This window comes from Chlorocebus sabaeus, chromosome 1 (assembly GCF_047675955.1).
Source record: "Chlorocebus sabaeus isolate Y175 chromosome 1, mChlSab1.0.hap1, whole genome shotgun sequence".
In the NCBI taxonomy this organism is placed as follows: domain Eukaryota; kingdom Metazoa; phylum Chordata; class Mammalia; order Primates; family Cercopithecidae; genus Chlorocebus; species Chlorocebus sabaeus.
In genome coordinates, this window is record NC_132904.1 from 89,989,679 (window position 1) to 90,005,304 (window position 15,626).

Sequence of the window (15,626 nt, forward strand, 5' to 3'; positions counted from 1 at the left end):
TCGCGCTGGGAGTTGGAGACTGGAGCTGTTCCTATTCGGCCATCTTGCTCCGCCCCCTGTTACTTGTAACCCAGGTTTTTTCTTTTTGATCATATACCATTTGCTAAAACCTCCAAGAAAATGTTAAATAATTATAGTGCTTGATGGAAATTTTTCTAGTTTTTAAGTGATGTGGTTTTAGAGTTTTGCTGTTTCATATATTTGTTCTTAATTTATGGTCTTAGTTATATCTTTTTCTATTTTACTTAGAGTTGTTATTAAGAATTGCTGTTGGTTTTATCAAATGCTTTTTTAAGAAATATGACATTATGTGGGTTTTGTTTTTTAATTTATTGATGTGTAATAGACTATGGTTAACAGATTCCCCAATATTGATCCACCTTTGAATTTTTGGAATAAACCTTTTTAGTCATTGTCTTAGTTTGATAGGGCTATTGTAACAAAGTACCAAAAGCTGGCTGGCTTGAAACAACAGAAATTTATTGTCTCACAGTTCTAGAGGCTTGAAGTCCAAATTCAAGGTGTCAGCAGGACTGTGCTCCCTCTGAAACCTATAGAGGAGAATGCTTCATTACCTCTTCCTGAATTCTGGTGGTTTGCCAACAATCGTTGGCATTCCTTGACTTGCAGATACATCAGCCCAATCCTCTGTCTTCAAATGGTATTCTCCCTGTACCTCTGTCCTCACATGGGCATCTTCTTCCTGTGCTTCTTCCCATCATCCTCTCTCCTTGTGTGTCTGTTTCTGTGCCCAAATTTTCCCATCTTATAGGATGCTAGTCCTATTGGATTGGGGCCCACCCTAGTGACCTCATTTTTTCTCTGTAAAGACCCTGTTTTCAAATAAGGTCACATTCTGAGGTACCGAGGGTTAGGATTTCAACATGTCTTTTTGGGATTAGCACAACTAAACTTATAATAGCCATATCTTAGCTATTTTGATATACTATCGGATTCTATGTGATAATATTTTATTTAGAAATGAAGATCTGCAGACCTCCAGTTTCAAAATGGTGGCATAAAAGCAAACTGGCTTCATTCCCCCCACAGAATACCAAAAACAAATACGCAAATAAAGGCTACATATGACAAACGTACAGCTAACATCACACTAAATGGGAAAGAATTGAAAGCCTTTCCTCTAAGATCTGGAACAAGATAAGGATGCCCACTTTCACCACTTTTATTCAGCATAATACTCGAAGTCCTGACCAGAGCAATTAGGCAAGAGAAAGACACAAAAGGGCATCCAAATTGGAGAGGAAGAAGTCAAATGAACCCTGTTCACAGATGATATGATCTTATGCTTAGAAAACCCTAAAGACTCCACCAAAAAAACTGTTAGAATTGATAAACAAATTCAGTAAAGTTTCAGGATATAAAAACATACCAAAATAAGTAACATTTTTATATGTCAATAGTGAATAATCTGAAAAAGAAATCAAGAAAGCAATCTCACTTACAATAATTACAAAGAATATGAAATACCTAAGAATCAATTTAACCAAAGAAGTGAAAGATATATACAAGGAAAACTACATATTTCTGATGAAAGAAATTGAAGAGGACAAAAAAATGGAAAGATATTCCATTCTCATGTATTGGAAGACTTAATATTATTAAAATGATAATACTACCCACAGCAATGTACAGATTCAGTGTGATCCCTTCAAAATGCCAATGACATTCTTCAAATAAATAGAAAAAAAACTATCCTAAAATTTATATGCAAAAACAGAAGACCCTGAATAGCCAAAGAAACCCTAAGTACAAAGAACAAAGATGGAGACAGTATACTACCTGACTTCAAAATATACTACAAAGCTATAGTAACCAAATCAACATGGTACTGGCATAAAAAGAGACACATAGACAAATGGAACAGAATAGAGAACCCAGATATAAACCCATGCATTTAGAGCCAACGAATCTTCGATAACCACAGTGAGATACCACTTCACACCCACTAGAATGACTAAAATTCGATATATTGAAAATAATGTATTTCCAAGAATATACAATAGGGAAAGGGTAGCCTCTTCAATAAATAGTGCTGGAAAAACTGGTAATTACATGTAGAAGAATAAAACTAGACTCCTATCTCTCACCAAACAAAAATCAAATAAAAATTGATTAAAGACTTAAATCTAAGACCTGAAACTATGAAACTAATAAAAGAAAACATTAGGGAAATACTCCATGACTTTAGTCTGAGCAAAGATTTTTTTGTGTAAGGTCTAAAAATACAGGCAATCAAAGAAAAAATAGGTAAGTGGGATAATATCAAGCTGAAAAGCTTCTACACAGCAAAGAAAAGAATCAACAAAGTGAAAAGATGACCCACAGAATGCAAGAAAATATTTGCAAACTATCCATATGACAAGGAATTAATAGCCAAAATATATAAGGAGCTCAAACAACTCAATAGTTAAAAAATAATAATAATAATTTGATTTAATAATGGCCAAAAGATCTGAATAGACATTTCTCAAAAGAATACATACAAATGGCCAACAGATATATGAAAAAAAAGTTCAGTATCACTAATCATCAGAGAAATGCAAATCAAAACCACAATCAGATATCACCATATCCCAGTTAAAATGACTTTTATTTAAAAAGACAGATAATAGTGGATGCTGGCAAGGATCTCGACGAAGGGCAACCCTCATACACTGTTGGTGGGAATGTAAATTAGTATAGCACCTATAGATAACAGTATAAAGTTTTCTCAAAAAACTAAAACTAGAACTATGATATGGTCCAGTAATTCCACTACTGGGTATATATCCAAAAGAAAGGAATCAGTATATCAAAGAGATACCTGCACTCCTATGTTTATTACAGCATTGTTTTCAATAGCCAAAATGTAAAATCAACCTAAGTGCTTATCAGTGGACGAATGGATAAGGAAATGTGGTATATATACACAGTGGAATATTATTCAGCCAGAAAAAAAAGAATGAAATCCTGTCATTTGTAGCAACGTGTATGAAACTGCTGGAGGTCATTATGTTAAGTGAAATAAGCCAAGCACAGAAAGGCAAATATTGCATGTTCTTAGTCATATATGGGAGCTGAAAACGTGGATCTCATGAAGACAGAAAGTGAATTGGTGCTTACCAGAAGCTAGGAAGGATAGGAGGAAGGGAGAATAAAGAGAAGTTGATTAATGGGTACAAGTATACTGTTTGGAAATGTTACCTATTGTTCAGCACTAGGTAATATATATGTATACATATATGTATGACCTATTATACATTTTGAAATAGCCAAAAGAGAATAATTTTGTTTCTAGCGTAAAGAAAAGACAAATATTTAAGGTGATGATACCTTAAGTACACTGATTTGATCTCTACAAATTATTTAAATGTACTAATTTATCCTATGTACTCTGAAAATACATCTATTGTGGATCAATAAAAGAAGAATTTAAAATCTGTGTGTATAAATGAGATTTGTATATGGTTCTTTTTCTACTTGTTTTAAGGTTATATTGTATTTATAACATAAGCTGAGAACTTTATGAGTTGTTTAGAATAGTTTAAGTAATATTGGAAGTACCAGTTCTTTAAAGGTTAGAAAGAATTTAGCTGTGAAACTGGACCTGGTAAATCTTCAATTATTTTTCCACTCTCTTTTCGAGTACTTGGTATATCCAAGTTTCACTACTACTTCTTAGTAATACTTCTTAGGTTATTTTGGTAATTTGTATTTTTCTAGGAAATCAATTTCAACTTGTTTTATTATTACCAAAGGTAGTAATGTCCTACAATTTTTTTTATCTCTTCTATATTCTGTTTATAATTCCTTTCTTATTCCTAAGCTTGTATAGTTTAGCATGCTCTCTATTTTTTGTTTTAACTCTGACTCACAAGTGATTTTTTTTTTTAGTATTTAAAAATACTGACTTTTGGATTTATTATTTTCATACATTTTTCTTAATTTTATTGTTTTTAGTTTTATAAATTAATTTTCTCTTCCTGCTGTTTTATTTGGTTATACTTTCTTAATGAAGAAAATTTCTTGAAATGAAGAAAACTTTATCATATCTATTATATATTAAAATTTCATAATTAGGAAAAAATCCATAATCAGTTAATTCTTTCTGAAATAATTGGAATGCATAAATACAGAATTAAATAATTGGTGCTGAAATTTTGCCTCAGGATATTTACATCATTATTTTTGTCTTCTAAAATATGTGCTATTTGGGAAATATTAAAATAATAACTTTTTCCTTCCTACAAGGAAATTACTGATCTTCAGGTTGGTTATTTCTAACCAAATATAGCTTTGAGAATCTTTCTGCTTGACAGCCTATGAAGCTCCCTGCTCATTTCCACTTAAAGAATGAAAGTTTACCACAGGCAGTCACCCAGTTCTAGGAATGCAGCTCCCATTTGGGGAATGTACTGATGGTACTAACTACCTGGTATCTAAGGTTTCCTGGGTCTCAGTGAGGAACGTAGAATAGTGGAGAAAAGTGAAGGGTTTTCTCTTATTCTACTCTTGGGTAGCTAACAAATAATCAAGCTTATTGTGGTAGGTTTTTTAATGCTTTATTTACTTAGTCCTGTAATTGTATTATTAAGTTTCCTTTTATTTAAGAAAGTTATAACAAAATCATATTTAATTAGAACTCAGAATCTGTGGTGATTTTTAAGAAGACTAATTTGCGGCCGGAAGTGGTGGCTCAAGCCTGTAATCCCAGCACTCTGAGAGGCCGAGGCGGGCAGATCACAAGGTCAGGAGATCAAGACCATCCTGGCTAACACGGTGAAACCCCGTCTCTACTAAAAAATACAAAAAATTAGTCGGGCGTGGTGGCGGGCGCCAGTAGTCCCAGCTACTCGGGAGGCTGAGGCAGGAGAACGGCGTGAACCCGGGAGGCAGAGCTTGCAGTGAATGGAGATCCGGCCACTGCACTCCAGCCTGGGAGACAGAGCTAGGCTCCATCTCAAAAAAAAAAAAAAAAAAAAAAAAAAAAAAAAGACTAATTTGCTTTTCACTATCTGTAAAGTTTTCTAAATAAAATAGTAACGTAAAAAGTTAGTACCCTTACAATGATTAAAACATCCATTCATGTACTGAAATCAACATGCTAACTAAAAAACATCATTAAAGCCAGTCTTTCTGTCCAAATGCTTTGTTAGCCTAATTGTTACTGTTAAATATACAAAAGTAAAAAAAAAAAAAAAACCACACATGCAAAATATTATTTAGACACTTCAGTAATTCAGCCAGCCTCATCCTAATCTGTTGAAGTAAATGAGCACCAGGAGGTTTTGCCATTTCAATAATAAAGAAATTGATTAAAATTATCAAACTCTAAAATTTTGAAAGAAATAAAAGTTGAGTAACAGATGGATAAAAAGAATCCATCAGAAACACAAGAGGTGGGGGTGGATATATTCCTGAAATCATTAGAAATGCATTTAAGAAAAACATTAAATTAAATTAAATGGCTCCGAAAAAGGGTTTTGTAAAGGAAAATGTACTCTTAAATGTAAAATATGCAAATACATTACCTGTGTAATTCTTTTAGTTCATGCTCACACCACTTATTTAATTATGGTACATTTAGGAAATCGCAGGGTTTTAAAAATCGTTATTATTATTCTTAATTACTTTAAACCAACATTGGATCAAAAATAATCACAGATTAAATCTAATTTTATAGGAAATGCTTAAACAAAATTTTAACTGATCAGCGGACCATCAAGAATTCTATACTTTGGTAGATATCTTATTAAGAGTCAAATTATGAGTCTTATTCTCAATGCTTTTCAATCAGGTCTGCCCATATGATTTTTTTTCCTTATGGGGAGAAAAAATTTATAAGACCCTGCCTCCTTTATTTTTATCACAGATCTGCTCTAATTTTAGAATAAGCATTCTTTCCTCTTCTAAAGCAAGAGACTACAGATTGCTCTTTTCTCTGCATTTATATCTCTCAAAAAGAATAAATGTTGAGAAATCCTAAAGGCAGAGCTTAATAAGCAGAGAAATACCTTCAATGGCCTTCCTTTTTCAAAGAGCACCTGAGTCAGTAGCTTTAGAAGGCATATAACTTTTCCTGTATTGATTTGTGGAAAAGTTTGCCCTCCTGAAGCATTTTCTTCCATTCAAAAATGAGACTTTGCTACATATTTACTAATATAGGTAGTAAGTGGAAAATGTAGTAAGCAGATTTGGCCTTTGGAGCAAAAAAAGAAATATGTAAACAATTTTAATACCTAATATGTATGTATTTCTGCACTTATGTATTGCTCTTGATACTAATATGATAGGATGTAAATAATTCTCAATGTGCAATTAGTCAAAAATTTTAGAAAACTTAGGATGATTTTATGGGATGCCTTTATGAAAGGCACTCAGAGCTTTAAGCTTAGGAACTTAGTTCTAAGCTGTAATTATTTATCGTCTTATAGACTTTGAACCATAGATATTTGGAGCTTCAAAAAAGATGTTTTACTCAAGTTATTTTTGTATGCTAAAATGTTACCCTTTTGAAAACATAGAACTATTGTTTAAACAGCAGCTACACAACTCATGCATATTTGAATCTGAGGACTAGAAAGAACTGTGTAAAATCATTTAGAGCATTTTTCATGAGTTTTTATTGTGAGAATATATCCTATTTTTAAAAATTTTGTGAAAAGTTTAGATACTCCCTAGGAAACTTCTTATGTTTAATTGAAATGGCCTCAGCAATCTTTATTCTTACTCTAAACCTCTCATTTTGTAATTTAGACATACTTCATATTCTATTCTGAGGACACACTAAAATTGAGTGTCTCCTACCAGATAGTGAAACTTTGTAAGGAAGATGCATTGCTCAGAATTGTGTAGAACTGGCACAATCTCGACTGTAAAAGCAGTAAGATAGAATGATCTGGAATCAGACCCCAATCTATATTTAGTATATAACTTGCTGAATCATCCAACAGTGGAGAATAGATGTTTTAATCAATGTATGATTAGAATAATTAAAATAATTATTAATTTTTAGTCTTTTCTCATTTTGTACAAAATTAATCCCAAATAACTAAATAATTAAATGTAAAATAATGAAATTATAAAACAAATAGAAGAAAATACAAGTGAATATTTATAGCTTTTAGAATGAAAAGAAAAAATATAAAAGCAAAGAAGTCACAAGGGAAAAAGACTGACAGATTTCATTAAATAAAAATTAAAAAAACTTTCTGTATAAAATATATCACGCACTAAAATTAAAACTTAAAATCACATGGAAAACATATTTTCAACTAACTTAAGAAACAGTAACATAGGATTAGTACACCTAATGTAAAAAAAAAAATCCTTCAAATTAGTAAGAAAAACACAGACACCCTAATGAAAAAATAAGCTAAGGACACAAATAGACAATTGACAAAAGATAGAGTAAAATTTGCCAGGAAGCGTATATATTCTACTTCACTAATAGCTAAATAAAAGTTACTATTTTTATCTATCAAGTTGGCAAATTTAACCAAATGGTAATACTGAATGGTTGTGAGTGTAGTAAGACAGGCTCCTTAATACATTAGTGGTGGGAATTTATGAGATGGAAATCTATGAGATTTATAGGGGAGGGGGGTAGACACTTTTTAATCAAGGTCTTCAACAACATTCACACAGTTTAACCCAGTGGTCCCACTCCTTGGACTCCAGCTAGAGAAATATAGACCAAGATTTGTGTATAAGGAAATCAACACAGTGTTAATTATTTTGGGGAAAAAAAAAAACAAACTAAATTCAACAATAGAAGAATGGTTAAATGAATTTATTTGTACCTCTACCGATGCAGTCATTAAAAATCTTATTTTTTAAGAATATACAATGTTAAAGGGAAAATACAGTTTCTAAAACTTTACTGCATTTTATACATTACAGTTTTGTAACTATAGTTACAATGTTGTAAGTTTGCATATATTTTATACTGACTATATTATATTTCATATTGATATTTATACAGTCTTGTACTCCATAGCAATGTTTTAGTCAACAATGGACTGCATATTAGGACAGTGGTCCCAAAAGCTTATAATATTTCTATGTTTAGGTATGTTCAGATACACAAATACTTATACAGGTTTGTAACCTAGAAACAATAGGCTTTACCTTACAGCCTAGGTGTGTAGTGGGCTATACCGTCTAGGTTTGTGTAGGCACACTGTATGATCACATGATGAAATCAGCTAATGTCGCATTTGTCAGAATGTATCCCCATCATTAAACAACACATGACTGTATATTGATTATATTTTTCTAAGTAGCCATACGTTATAATTATATTGATAGTTTATGTTGACATTGTATTTTCCATTGGTAGAAAAAAGACTAGAAAGATATAAATATAAATGTTAATAGCAGTTATCACTGAATGTTGGTAGCATGGAATATTTATTTTCTTCTTAATACCTTGTATTTTCTATAATGACATGATTTTATGTGCCCGTATATTAATATATGCCTTATTTTAATCAGAAAAAATTTTAAAATTTAATGCATGTTATTTCTAGTTCCATTATTAATCAACACTAGAAGGTAGAGTCTATGAACAAAAAAGAACTTGAAATCTAGCTAATTTGTTCTATTAGGTTGGTGCAAAAGTAATTGCGGTTTTGCCATTGAATGTAATGGCAAAAACCACAATTACTTTTGCACCAACCTAAATAGATACAGAAAGTAATAATGCATAGAGTAAACCTTTTCTGTTTTGGAGCATGGGCAATATTGTATTGCCCATCCAACAGTGGGGATGATGCAATACATACATCATTGCAAATGTGTTCCGTGGCAGCTACCCCTGGGTATCTGCTTGTTGTGAGGAGATAAGGAGGTGGAAAGGAGCATTTAGAAAGTGAGCAAGAGTAGAGTCACATCACTCGGCTCAGATGAAAGGGCCTTTCCAGCACAAGTCTCCAAACACACAGAAAATATGCATTACTTATAAGGGACAGTTTATTCAATGATAGTTTATTTTATTCTCTAGAGTATGGACTTCACTAACAGGGAACATTCAAGGCATACATCTATTAATAAACTGGAATATGAGAATGAAAGGCTCCGAAATGATCTTGCGAAACTTCGTGTCAATGGAAAATCAACACGGACTAATCAAAACACCTATGAAGAAACAGGAAGATATGCCTATCAAAGCCAAATAAAAGTGGAAAAAAATGAAGAGAGGTATGCTGGCTCCATTATATAAGGGCATAAGTTTAAAAACATGTAATTAAAATTTATTGTTAAAGAATTCAAATCATAACTTTATATACTTTCTCTTCTGGGTTTAAAATTTATTTTATAATGATAATGCAGTAGATTAGATACATTGCTTTATAAGAAATTGTGTCGATTTGAAATGCGTGGAGTATTACAGTGGACTTTAGTTTGTTAGTCATCTCAGATCATTTTTGGAAGCTGAGGTGGTATACAAAACATACAGATAAGTAATTTTACTTTTGATGTCATGGGAACAGAGAAGACTAGATTTTAATATGTTAGGTATATTGTTCAAACAAAATAGAAAATATAGGAACATGTCCCTTATCACCTACCTTCAATAATAGATACACTTTCTTTTTTGTTGTTTTTGGCTTTTGGGGTTTGTTTGTTTGTTTTGAGAAGGAGTCTCGCTCTGTCACCCAGGCTGGACGGCAGTGGTGGGATCTCGGCTCGCTACAACCTCTGCCTCCCGGGTTCAAGTAATTCTTATGCCTCAGCCTCCCAAGTAACTGGGACTACAGGCCCCTGCCACCACACCCAGATAATTTTCATATTTTTAGTAGAGACAAAGGTTTCACCATGTTGGCCAGGCTGGTCTTGAACTCCTGACCTCAAGTGATCCACCCAACTCAGCCTCCCAAAGTGCTGGGATTACAGGCGTGAGCCACCACACCTGGCCAACAGATACACTTTCTGTTGACATTCTAGCAGTAGCAACAAATTATTGGCGATTTTGTAGGCAAGTAATCTATGAATGTATAGGTTTTCTCCAAATGAAGAGAAGTGTATGGAAAATCATTATCTGCTGTCCACATTATTCCCATACTCTGTAAAAGGTCTTATTAAAAATTCAAATATATCAACCATAAAAATAGACCAATTTATTCAATTTTAATAAAAGATTTATGGAGTCATAACTGTCTCTGAAAGCCTTTTACTGTTTTCCCAAACTTGGAAAATGCTGAATGAAATAAGCAAGTTTCTTTTATACAGTATTTCTCAGAGCCATTAATATGTTAACTTACACTGTGAGTGTCCAACAAGGGATATGGTATGCAGCACTCCCCAGACATATTTGATATCAATTTATTATTTAATTTCATAGTGCCAAGAAATGGTGGATTAGTAGGTCCAGACCCAACTTCATTGCAACATTTGCTCATAAGCTCATAATATTTAGTGTGAAAAACCTTATATTTTGTTGTTATACAACAGAATTAATATTTACAGCTCTGGAAAATTTTCTTAACCTTTATCACCCTCGATTTTCTATCTGACAAGATTAATAATTGTAGGATTTTCGTGAAGATTATAGGAGAAAAACTGCATACAATTTATAGTTCCATATATGTTAACCATTATTACTAACAAAATTGTTAGTATTTATAATAATATTAATATTTCTCCCACAGCTTATGGCACCTAAAAAGTATATTTTGGCAAGTAGACAAATGGCTGAATCTGACATAGCCTCAAAGATACTTCTTTTGGGGAGAGGTGGTGCCAGACTCATCTGTTTAAGTAAGCATACTCAGCTCTGCAGGTAGATAAATCCATAAGTCCATGAGATATATTAAAAAATATATATGTTCAACATAAAACAGATGTTCAACATTCTTGTGGGTATGGTACAGTTCCCCCCTACTTTCAGCACCTCAGCCACGTATATATTAGAAGGATATATTGTAGCCCTATACAGGAAACAGTAACCATTCAAAAGCACCAAATGAATAACCCCTTTTCAGGTAAAGAAGCAAATGAAGGAGGACTGACTGCCACCCCTGGAAAGCATCATGGTGGGGTGCTATGGTGGGGTGTTGGTAGTGGCAGCAGCAGCAGCAGGATAAAAGCAGTGTAGGAAGGATGAAAGAGGTCACTGGACATGGCCATGGACCAGTTCTCTGGTGAATGTGTCCATGTGAAGATCTGTCCAAAGGAGTGTAATCTTGATTTTGGTGTAAGAATATATGTTCTAATATGGAATAAACAAACTTTACAGAGTACTTATGGATTCATTCTCCATTGGTCAAATTATGACTCCCATGTACTGTATGTAGTTGCCTCATTGCGAGAGAAAAGCAAGCCCATGAAGACACTATAAAGGGTCACCTGTGTATGTTAGTCACTGATCTGTATTGAGCACCCATTGGGTACAGAACACTATTTCCTATTCATGCTAGTTGGAAATAACTGAAAGCTTTAGATGGAGATACCAGGTGTTGTTATTTAGACAAAAAGACAGTTACTCTGCCTTTTATTACTTTTAGAAGGTATTTTTATTGTTTGGGTTGCCCCCTTTTTTCTCTTTGTCAGGCAGTACAGAATGTGTTAAAAGTGTCTAACAAAAACAAGACAGTAGGGGACACAAAAAGCAACATAAGAGGTAAAATGCTCAGCAGGAGATTATCTTAATAAGCAGTTTAGGCTGCTATTCCTGCTGCAAAGCCTTGTGTCCTGCCAGTTTCATTTGTTGAAAGTTTCATTAAATTTGTTTTAATGCCTTGTCTGATTTCAGTGTTCTCCAGTGACCTGTTTTTTAAAAGAAACAGCATTTCAAATGTTCTGAATAAATTATTACCATGTAAAACCTACTATGGGGAAGAGTTGTTAAGATGCAAGGACATTGTGAATTCACCAGTGAAGAACTGCAAAGCAGATATCTCTCTGTTAATGTTACCAACTGAAAAATGAAATCATCTTGCTTTCCCTCACAGCACAGCTCAGTGAAGTCAAATAGTAAAAACCTATATATGTATATTTGTTAGGCATAAATTAATCAAAAACATACAAATTATCTTTACATATCAATGACTAATGCAGTAAGGTCTTGTTGAAGTATTTGAGGAAGGAAAAAGCTTTTAGATAAAAGTATATGAAGAAAATGTTCCACAAAATGTTAAGATCCATAGTCTAATTTTAAGGCAATTCTTGTTTTTAACTGAGGAAGATTTGTATAATACATTCTTAAAATAATCTTTTATTCACCCTGAAGCAACTCGGTTTAGTTGTTTTTCACTCCTGTTCAAAGTGATACATTTTTAATGTTCACTCACTCAAAATGTGAAGCGTTTTAGGATCTTCTAAAGCATTTGCTTTCCAATAAGACAGGTACTTAGCACTTTCTTAAAAAATATGAGTGAGAAGTGATTGAATTTGGTGTGGATGTTTTAAATATTGTTTTTAAAAGTTAGAGTTTTGAAGTTTCAGGATAATTTACAAGCTAATTTGGAGTAGTGGTATCCAGAGCTATTAATATGTAACTAATTTTAATGACAAATCAATTTTGTAATAAATGGAGTTTTATCTCTATATAAGACACATGTTTAAAAATGAATTTATGGTTTTAAAAGTTGTATCATGTACTAGACAGATTTTAGCAGTTGAACATTAATCATTAAAACAGCTTCAAGTCTAGCTAATAAATTAAGAGTTTCTAATACTAAAAAACCACAGTCAGCAGGTTTGTAGTAACCAGTCACAAGATCTCTTGTCAAGGAATGAATAGCCATCTAGAAGCCTAAAGTTGAGAATGTTTGTACCGTGGTTTTGCTCAATAAGTAGCAAAACGCAGGTTGACAGTTCTAGGCCAGGAAACAATGAGCAGTTCATAGAATAGGGAGTTTAGTGGAGTGTTGGAAGGTGAGGCTGGAGAAGAAGGAATCTTGCTCCATGCTAAGAACATCATCCTATGGCCAAGGAGAATATTAATGGAGGGACAGGACTGGATGTACATGTCCAACAAAGCTGAAAATTGTGAAGCGTTGACTCAAGACTCAAGCGGACATAGTTCTGCTCCCCAGCAAAGCAACTGGGGCCTGCTGTCCTGGTGAAACCATGCAGCAGCCTTGGAATAGGCCTGTGGAAAAGATCATTGAACAGATCAGCTTGTGAGAGGATATTAAAAGCCTTCCGCAATCATTTTTAAGATAGCTTTTAAATTGATATGTATAGCACTTTATGCAAGGTGGTTTTATGAAGTATTTGAATAGCTGTATTCTTGAAGAAGAACTTGTCAGATATAAAGATGATTTATAACAAAAGTACTTTACTTCATAATGTCGTCTTTCCTTTCAATCTCTACATTTTATTGATCTTATACTAAAAAGAATGTCCCTATATAAGTGTTAGTAATTAACACCATAAAACTGTATCTGTACATCCAAAGCAAAATGGATAATTAAGATAATTATTTAGATAATTTAGCACAAATAATACTTTGCTAAAATCTGTGAGATAACAGAGAGATATCTATTTCTTGAATCGCTACTAATTGTTTTCACCGTGCTTTGAAGTATAGATAGTAACCTCACTCAAATTAAAAGGTTCAGCTAAAGATTATATGCAGATGTACTATGCAAATGTTATAATTCTACTTGAATTGTGAGATGTTTCATCTTATTGTGCACATCATAAACCATGTTATTTCAGTTTAATTTGCTGTTCTGTTTCCATGGTAATTATAGTTTGGGAGAATGAGTAAAAAAAAAAGATATATCTCAAGATAAGCAAAAATGGAAAACATGTTGTGTTTGTTTCTGTGTAGTAATTTACAGATGCCTCACTTAACTTTTATTGCTATTTGTATGCATAGCTTTGAAAATGTTTGTATAATAAGAAATAAGTCTATATAAATTAGTCTTTGGATAAGACTGGAGAAAAATAATGTGAAATTTTTTTTTAACTCTGTTAAACTATGAAGTCTTTGAAAAGGGCTAATCAATACCCGTGGAGAATTTGAACCATTAGTAAAAATAAATAATTTCAAATTGAAGGGATTTTCGTTTTGATGGTCTTTGATTTTTTTTTTTTTTTTTTTTTGAGACAGAGTCTCACTCTGTTGCCCAGGCTGGAGTGTAGTGGCGCAATCTCGGCTCACTGCAAGCTCCATCTCCCAGGTTCACGCCATTCTCCTGCCTCAGCCTCCCAAGTAGCTGGGAATACAGGCGCCCACCACCACACCAGGCTAATTTTTTTGTATTTTTTGGAGAGATGGGGTTTCACCATGTTAGCCAGGATGGTCTCGATCTCCTGACCTCAGGATCTGCCTGCCTCAGCCTCTCAGAGTGCTGGGACTACAGGTGTGAGCCACCGTGCCTGACCTCTTTGATGATTTTATTACATCTAAACCCCAGTTTCATGAAATATATTTAATCCCAAACAGCCCATACCATTAGGACCTTTTTTGTAAAACTTTAGGATAAATTGGTTATATGTTTTATTATTCATTTGCTTAGTCATCAAACCAAAATTCAAAATCTCAATGTTACTGTTTTCAGTCTCATTTTCTAACCTACTTTTTAGCACAAACTAATTCCATGCTATATGACTTTCATTGAAATAGTGGGGTTTTTTAAGTCAAGAAAATCTGGATTTGAGTCCAAAATCTAAAGACATCACTTCCTAGCAATTTATTCTGATTTAAAAAGTAAATAATTAGACGAATAATTGAACTTTTAAATCTTAGTCTCCTCATCTGTGGATAGTATCTGCCATATTAGGGTTATTTTGAAGATCAGATTAGTTTAATAATAATACCTAATCTTTACTAAACATTTACTATGTGCCAGGCATTGTTTTCTAAGTATTTTACATATATTAATCATTCAACTCTCATAATAACCCTTTTTTAAGTGAGAAAATTAAAGTCACAGAGAGATAAAGTTACCCGCTCAAGATCACACAGCTAGTAACCAGAGGAGCTTAGGAGATCATGTAAATTGAAAGCATGTTTTAAATTATCAAAATCTATAGAAATTAGAGTTATTCAACGATTTGTTGGCTGGGTGCAGTGACTCATGCTTGTAATCCCAGCACTTTGGGAGGTCTAGGTAGGTGAATCACAAGGTCAGGAGATCGAGACCATCCTGGCTAACACAGTGGAGCCCCGTCTCTATTAAAAATACAGAAAATTAGCCTGGTGTGGTGGCGGGCACCTGTAGTCCCAGCTACTCAGGAGGCTGAGACAGGAGAGTCTCTTGAACCCGGGAGGCGGAGGTTGCAGTGAGCTGAGATCGTGCTGCTGCATTCTAACCTGGGTGACAGAGCAGGACTCTGTCTCAAAATAAATAAATAAATAAAATAAAATACTTGTTTAGCATAAAAATATTATAATTCTGTTAAGAAAGCCAGTGAGGTTAAGTGTAAAAGAGAATAGAAAAAGAGTATCTATTTAGAACTGTCAAGGGCAGCAGTGTAATTAGCTGTTCGGAGATTTTTCTCAAACTGCTTTACGTTATTAAAATAAATGACAAAGACATACAAAAGTATAGCACAGGAAGGGAAGCAATATAGGCAATAAGGATCACAAAATATTTTTAACAATTGTTAAGTTTTCCGCTTCATTTTTAATCATTCTAAGTCCTTTAAATGAAATAGAAATTATTCAT

At 33.3% G+C, this 15,626-nt stretch overlaps 1 protein-coding gene and 1 long non-coding RNA gene across 4 annotated transcripts in view; one reads left to right on the forward strand and one right to left on the reverse strand.

The window, feature by feature from the left end:
- LOC103248232 (uncharacterized) overlaps window positions 1-15,626 on the reverse strand; it is a 144,346-nt gene that overhangs the window by 94,582 nt on the left and 34,138 nt on the right. The window lies entirely within an intron of this gene.
- DEUP1 (deuterosome assembly protein 1) overlaps window positions 1-15,626 on the forward strand; it is a 107,472-nt gene that overhangs the window by 78,582 nt on the left and 13,264 nt on the right. For all 3 annotated transcript variants that reach the window (XM_073020275.1, XM_008020507.3, XM_073020276.1), the window contains one exon: window positions 9,005-9,201. In XM_073020275.1, the coding sequence (XP_072876376.1) occupies window positions 9,005-9,201 (197 nt within the window). The remainder of the gene's footprint in view (window positions 1-9,004; window positions 9,202-15,626) is intronic.